Source organism: Pseudochaenichthys georgianus, unplaced genomic scaffold (genome assembly GCF_902827115.2).
Source record: "Pseudochaenichthys georgianus unplaced genomic scaffold, fPseGeo1.2 scaffold_478_arrow_ctg1, whole genome shotgun sequence".
NCBI lineage: Eukaryota > Metazoa > Chordata > Actinopteri > Perciformes > Channichthyidae > Pseudochaenichthys > Pseudochaenichthys georgianus.
The window spans coordinates 207869-215605 of record NW_027263042.1 but is presented as its reverse complement, the minus strand read 5'-3'; the positions used below and the strand labels follow the sequence as shown (position 1 = coordinate 215605).

General features: G+C 44.6%; 1 protein-coding gene across 1 annotated transcript; it reads right to left on the bottom strand.

Annotated features, from left to right (window-relative positions):
* Positions 1-253: 253 nt before the first annotated feature.
* On the bottom strand, positions 254-7737 carry xaf1 (XIAP associated factor 1; the record flags this gene model as incomplete). The annotated part of the gene is made up of 7 exons (XM_034078766.2): positions 7600-7737; positions 5987-6122; positions 5609-5665; positions 5278-5506; positions 1252-1319; positions 658-960; positions 254-363 (listed from the first exon to the last, which is right to left on the bottom strand). Coding segments are annotated over exons 1-7 (941 nt in total), but the record flags the coding sequence as incomplete, so codon positions are not given.

The window sequence follows — 7737 nt, the reverse complement described above, 5'->3', positions numbered from 1 at the left end:
TAACTTTCTACTTCTCTCATGTTGAACTCAAATACCTGTACTTTCTACTTCTCTCATGTTGAACTCAAATACCTGTACTTTCTACTTCTTACATGTTGAACTCCAATACCTGTACTTTCTACTTCTCACATGTTGAACTCAAATACCTGTACTTTCTACTTCTCTCATGTTGAACTCAAATACCTGTACTTTCTACTTCTCTCATGTTGAACTCAAATACCTGTACTTTCTACTTCTCTCATGTTCCAAACAGCTGGTTCCTTTAGTCTGAATGTGTGTTGGTGCGTGATCATTATTCTGTAGAGTCACTGCGTGCCTATTGGTTGGAACACGATCCGTGTATCCATCACTTCCTGGTCTTCTCTGAAGAAGAGGGACCAATGGAAACGTTGTCATGTTGCCGTTGTTCAGCATGGAAACATTCAGTAGCTAACAATGACATTATTGTTCTATTGATATAAAGGGAGGTCAGGTACTCTTTAAAACAGCTGCTAGTTATGGGTACTTTTTACTGAAGTACACTTCAAAGCCTCTTTACTTTTACTTGAGTAAAGAAGTTTAGTCAGTACTTCTACTTTCACCAGAGTATTTTTAAACATCTGTACTTCTACTTGAGTAAAGGATGTGTGTACTTTGTCACATTATGAATGAAGTTACCTGGTGCCAGCGCAGAGTGGGGAGGGGCAGAGCCAGGTGGCAGTGAGGGCAACAGCTGATCTGATCCGGGTCTTCTTCCTCAAATGTATCACATCTGGGGTCTCTGCTGGGTCTCTTTGACAGGAAGTGGGGGGTTTTGGAGGCAGTGGCCCCCCGCTCTGAAACATCCCACCCATTCCGCTCTTCCTCTTCTGGCTTATCCTCCTCCCCATCATCCTCATCATCCTCATCATCTTCGTCCTCCTCCTCTTCATCCTTGTCATCCTGCAGCCTCCTGGAAGATGATGAGGAAACACACTCCATCTGGTTTGGATGAAATAAATACAGAGCTGAATCCCAGATCAAATGCACGCTGCTTTGAGCAGGTTTTCTCTCAGTGATTGTGATGTTATGTTAAATGTTTGTTGTTTATTTCTCATTTATTGTGTCTTGATATTTGTCCATGTTGATGTTACACATGGAGCTGCTGTGATGTAACATTTCTGACTTAATCTGATCATTAAAGTATTATAGTATTGTATTATCGTATATAGAAATAAATATTACTTGGATGTTGAAAACCAAATGTGATTGTTGACAGAAGAAGAATCATACCTCGTGTAGCTCTATGTCCTCGATTGGAAATGAGGCCACACATCTGGTACAATTCACTGTTATAGTTGCTGTAAAAAAGGGGAAGAGATATGGGAATTATTTAATAAAACAGACATGATAAAATACATCAGTAAATACCCCACTGTTGAATTTAAAAACGGCAGTTGCTAACAAGTGTCTAAATATGACGACTAAACGTCATCAGGCCCAACATTAGCCACCTTTAGCTTAGCGGTGGTTACGTGAAGTCATGTGACCATGCTGTAGTTCCTTTATAGCCCAACATTAGCCTCCTTTAGCTTAGCGGTGGTGACGTGAAGTCATGTGACCGTGCTGTAGTTCCTTTATAGCCCAACATTAGCCTCCTTTAGCTTAGCGGTGGTGGCGTGAAGTCATGTGACCGTGCTGTAGTTCCTTTATAGCCCAACATTAGCCACCTTTAGCTTAGCGGTGGTGGCGTGAAGTCATGTGACCGTGCTGTAGTTCCTTTATAGCCCAACATTAGCCGCCTTTAGCTTAGCGGTGGTGGCGTGAAGTCATGTGACCGTGCTGTAGTTCCTTTATAGCCCAACATTAGCCGCCTTTAGGTTAGCGGTGGAGACGTGAAGTCATGTGACCGTGCTGTAGTTCCTTTATAGCCCAACATTAACCACCTTTAGCTTAGCGGTGGTGACGTGAAGTCATGTGACCGTGCTGTAGTTCCTTTATAGCCCAACATTAGCCTCCTTTAGCTTAGCGGTGGTGACGTGAAGTCATGTGACCGTGCTGTAGTTCCTTTATAGCCCAACATTAGCAACCTTTAGCTTAGCGGTGGTGGCGTGAAGTCATGTGACCGTGCTGTAGTTCCTTTATAGCCCAACATTAGCCGCCTTTAGGTTAGCGGTGGAGGACGTGAAGTCATGTGACCGTGCTGTAGTTCCTTTATAGCCCAACATTAACCACCTTTAGCTTAGCGGTGGTGACGTGAAGTCATGTGACCGTGCTGTAGTTCCTTTATAGCCCAACATTAGCCCCCTTTAGCTTAGCGGTGGTGACATGAAGTCATGTGACCGTGCTGTAGTTCCTTTATAGCCCAACATTAGCCACCTTTAGCTTAGCGGTGGTGACGTGAAGTCATGTGACCGTGCTGTAGTTCCTTTATAGCCCAACATTAGCCACCTTTAGCTTAGCGGTGGTGACATGAAGTCATGTGACCGTGCTGTAGTTCCTTTATAGCCCAACATTAGCAACCTTTAGCTTAGCGGTGGTGACGTGAAGTCATGTGACCGTGCTGTAGTTCCTTTATAGCCCAACATTAGCAATCTTTAGCTTAGCGGTGGTGGCGTGAAGTCATGTGACCGTGCTGTAGTTCCTTTATAGCCCAACATTAGCAACCTTTAGCTTAGCGGTGGTGGCGTGAAGTCATGTGACCGTGCTGTAGTTCCTTTATAGCCCAACATTAGCAACCTTTAGCTTAGCGGTGGTGGCGTGAAGTCATGTGACCGTGCTGTAGTTCCTTTATAGCCCAACATTAGCCACCTTTAGCTTAGCGGTGGTGGCGTGAAGTCATGTGACCGTGCTGTAGTTCCTTTATAGCCCAACATTAGTCTCCTTTAGCTTAGCGGTGGTGACGTGAAGTCATGTGCTCTCAGCCCTCCCTTCCTCTGACTCGTTCCAATTGCTGCCTCCGAACTCTGCTGCAGAAACTCTCCTCTCTACTCTCTCATCCTCTCTGGACTCTCTCTGTCCTCTCACATCTCGGCAGGCTCGTCAGTCCCCTCCTGCTCCCTGGCTAAATGACGCACTGCGTGCTAATAGAACCATCCTTAGGGCAGCAGAGCGGAAACGGTGGAAATCCAAACACCATGACAACCTCCTAACCTATCAGGCTCTCCTCTCCTCTTTCTCTTCTTCGATCTCTCAGGCAAAAAGCACTTTCTTTCAAGATAAGATCCAATCTTCCTATTCCAATCCTAAAAAACTATTTTCCATCTTCTCCACCCTCCTGGACCCTCCCAAAGCCCCTCCCCCCTCCTCACTTCTGTCAAGCGACTTTGTTAACCACTTTGAAAAGAAGGTTGATGATATTCGCTCTTCTTTTTCTGACTCACCGCTGGGTCACCTGAGCCACCTTCAACCGGCACACTAACCTCCTTTTCCCCTCTCTCTCCATGTGAGGTTCTTACCCTCGTTACCTCTGCCCGCCCTACCACCTGTCCTCTGGACCCTATCCCCTCAAACCTCCTTCAGACTATCGCTCCTGATATTCTACCGTTTCTCTCCCATCTCATCAACACTTCTCTAACTTCTGGTCACTTTCCAAACAGTCTCAAGGAGGCAAGAGTAAACCCTCTCCTAAAGAAACCCACTCAACCCGTCCGATGTTATAAACTACAGGCCTGTCTCTCTCCTCCCGTTCCTGTCTAAAACACTTGAACGCGCCGTCTATAAACAACTCTCCTGCTATCTCCATCAGAACAACCTTCTGGATCCGCACCAGTCTGGTTTCAAGGCAGGCCACTCCACAGAAACTGCCCTCATTGCTGTCACTGAGGAACTGCACACGGCCAAAGCAGCCTCCCTCTCATCTGTCATCATCCTGTTGGACCTGTCTGCTGCATTCGACACGGTGAATCATCAGATCCTCCTTCACTCTCCAAGAACTTGGAGTTTCAGGCTCTGCACTTTCCCTCCTCACCTCATACCTCAAAGACCGCACCTACAGGGTAACTTGGAGAGGGTCCGAGTCCGACCCGTGTCAATAAACTACAGGGGTCCCTCAGGGCTCTGTTCTTGGTCCCCTCCTCTTCTCCTTGTACACAAACTCGCTCGGATCTGTCATTAGCCCGCATGGTTTTTCATACCACTGCTACGCTGACGACACCCAATTAATTCTGCCCTTTCCCCGCTCAGAGACCCAGGTCGTCGCACGCATCTCTGCTTGTCTAGCTGACATCTCTCAGTGGATGTCCGCTCATCACCTCAAGCTCAACCTTGACAAAACTGAAGTGCTTTTCCTTCCGGGAAAAGATTGTCCCTCTCTTGACCTGACCATCAACATCGGTACCTCTGTTGTCTCCCCGACCCAGACTGCAAGGACTCTGGGTGTGATCCTAGATAACAAACTGTCCTTCACTGCAAACATCGCTGCTACAACCCGCTGCTGCAGATACACGCTTTACAACATCAGGAGGATGCGTCCCCAGCTGACCCAGAAAGCCGCGCAGGTTCTGGTCCAGGCTCTCGTCATCTCACGCCTAGACTACGGCACCTCCCTCCTGGCTGGTCTACCTGCATGTGCCATCCGACCTCTGCAGCTCATCCAGAATGCAGCGGCTCGTCTGGTCTTCAACCTTCCTAAATGTTCCCACACCACGCCGCTCCTCCGCTCCCTCCACTGGCTTCCGGTAACTGCTAGAATCCACTTCAAGACTGCACATCTTCCGGCGCAGACTGAAAACTCATCTCTTTCGACTCCACCTCGAGCGATAGAATACTAACAAAGAACTGCTAACAAAGCACTTATATACTAATAAAGGACTGGCTTAGCCAGTTGAGTAGCACTTGAAATGATTGGCTCTTTGAAACCTGATGTACTTATATGATTCTGTTTTCTTCAAGGTTGTGTCTTCCTGGTCGAATGTACTTATTGTAAGTCGCTTTGGATAAAAGCGTCAGCTAAATGCAATGTAATGTAATGTGACCGTGCTGTAGTTCCTTTATAGCCCAACATTAGCCACCTTTAGCTTAGCGGTGGTGACGTGAAGTCATGTGACCGTGCTGTAGTTCCTTTATGGCCCAACATTAGCCACCTTTAGCTTAGCGGTGGTGACGTGAAGTCATGTGACCGTGCTGTAGTTCCTTTATGGCCCAACATTAGTCTCCTTTAGCTTAGGAGTGGTGACGTGAAGTCATGTGACCGTGCTGTAGTTCCTTTAAGCCCAACATTAGCAATTGCAATAATCTAAAAGGGCTTTTTTGTGTCGAAATACGTCATCACAGAACCCCTTTATTAAAGTAACCCTACCCCCCCCCCCCCCCTCTTACCTTTATGAGGTGTCAGTCCTCTGGTGTTCTCAGCAGGCTCTGATCTGCTCTGAGTCTCCGGGCAGGTGGAGGTGTGTTCGTTCAGCAGCTTCAGAGTGATGTAGCGTCCGCAGTCCCTGCAGAGCTCTGTTCGACTCCCACACACCACAGAGTGATCCTGCAGGTCCTTCACAGGAAGCTCCAGATCACAGAAGAGACAGACCTGCAGACGCTGCTCACACTGAGCAGACTGAGAGACAGAGAACAGCTGATCAGAGGAGGGAAGGTCCTGGGCAATTATTCAGGATATTTTATTATTTAAAGTTCTCAGATCTTGAACCACCAGCCTCACCTCATGGTCCAACAGCTGACATCGCTCCATCTTCTGGTGACACCTGGAGCATCTCACCTGCGAACACACACAGCTGTAAACCCACGTGTGAGTATGTGTGTGTGTGTGTTTGTGTGAGACATGTCAATAAACAAAAATGTGCATTCAATACGGCTTTTAACTTTTAACAAACAGCAATATTAAGTAAGAGATAAAAGAGGGAAATTGACGACAAATAAATATGGCTGTTTTGACCAGTGTTGTAGTGGGAATGCAGCTGTTTAAGTGTGTGTGTGTGTGTGTGTGTGTGTGTGTGTGTGTGTGTGTGTGTGTGTGTGTGTGTGTGGTGTGTGTGGTGTGTGTGTGTGTGTGTGTGTGTGTGTGTGTGTGTGTGTGTACCTCTGTGTGTTCCTCCTCCCGGTGTGTGTCCAGTTGTTCTCGAGGAACAGTTTCCTCACAGTCGGGGCAGAGCACCAGGAAGCGGCTGCAGTGAGTTTCATGCAGAGCGAAGTTTACCTCTGCTACTTCTTTGTGGCTGTGGGAGGAGAGAGGGACAAGTTGATTAAAATACTGTCTAGTAATAAGCACAACATTTGAATTAAATACGTGAGAATATCTGAATGAAGTATTATGGAGCTGCCGGAAAGTCACAGCCTTCAACAGACTTAACAAAAAGTCCTTTTTGGCGCGGATCCTCTTAAAAAATCACACCATGGTTAATTCAATATAATGTTTCACATTTATTTTTTTACTTATTTTCAATGTATTAATTAAATTATTTTTAAGGCCATTTTTTATTATTATAATTTATTTGTATAATTATTTTAATCATAATATTTTTATTTTATTGACGTAGAAGAACATCTGCTTTGAGATTAAAACCCCTTCGCTTTTAAATATTCTTGATATAGTCCCTTATGTTGACAGGAGTCTAAACAGATATAGATTTCTTAATTATCTCAACTAGAAACTTTAATGGCAAACATATTCAAACATTAGTCCCTCCTGTAGCAATCCAGGGAGTTCCTTGTATATATATATATATATATATATATATAGGTCCATCTAAATATAGAAAGTGAAAGTGACTGTTTCCTCTCAGGCTGCAGACAACAGTGAAACAAAAGTGTTGAGGTATAACATCCATTGTTTATATACAGTAAGTAGCTGCGACTACTACTGTGTTCATTGGGTAGCCTGATTGGGTAGACTGTGGCACATGATTGTGATACACATACACATGATATACACATGATTGTCGTATACCCCACTACCCGGGGTATATGACAGTTGGAGTCACGCCTCTTCTTCGTCGGTCCTCATGTCTCTCGACTTGTGTGCATCTAATAAATAGCGCCGAGATGAATGGCTAAACTTGAACTGCAGATAGACAGAAGGTCTAAATCTGCTAACAAAAAGTAAAACTATATCTGGCACATGACTAATTAAACAAAAGAAACACAAACAAACAAGTCATTATGCAAAACTAATACATAAGACTACAAAAATATAAAAAATGAAAAAAACATCAAATGACCAAGATATTGGGCAAAACCACACAAATAGAAGTAATAAATACAATTGACACACATTACAAAATGACCACACAGAGAAACACAACAACTACACGCAACAACATCGTGACCAAAACAACCAGAGATTAAAAGCAACGAAACAGAAAATGACAACGAAAAGTTTCAAAATCACCACAAAAAGAGGCTAGGAATAATGTGTGTTCCTTCTTAGTTTAGCATTGATTCTGCATTTCTGTCGTACAATGTGTTCAGATTTAGATAACCTTTTAGATAAAGCAGCCTGCTCTCTGATCGTTGAGCTGTTCGTTAAACAGAAAATCTCACTAAATCTTTAACTTCTGTCCACACTGAAGAGTTCCTTATCGAATCGCTTCCTACATTCAATATACAGCACGATACATGTGCGTACTTATTGTCAAAACGACTTTAAAAACACACTTTTTTAAAGTGATTTGCACCGGATGTCCCTGAACTCACCACTGCCCGCAGGTGCGCGTGTCCTCCTGTTTCTCCATTTGACAGAAATCCTGGAAGAATGAGCATCTGGAAGCACAACAAGTTTAACTTTCTGACTTTAAAGCTTCGTTTCCATTCAGCAGAATCGAAAGTGAAATC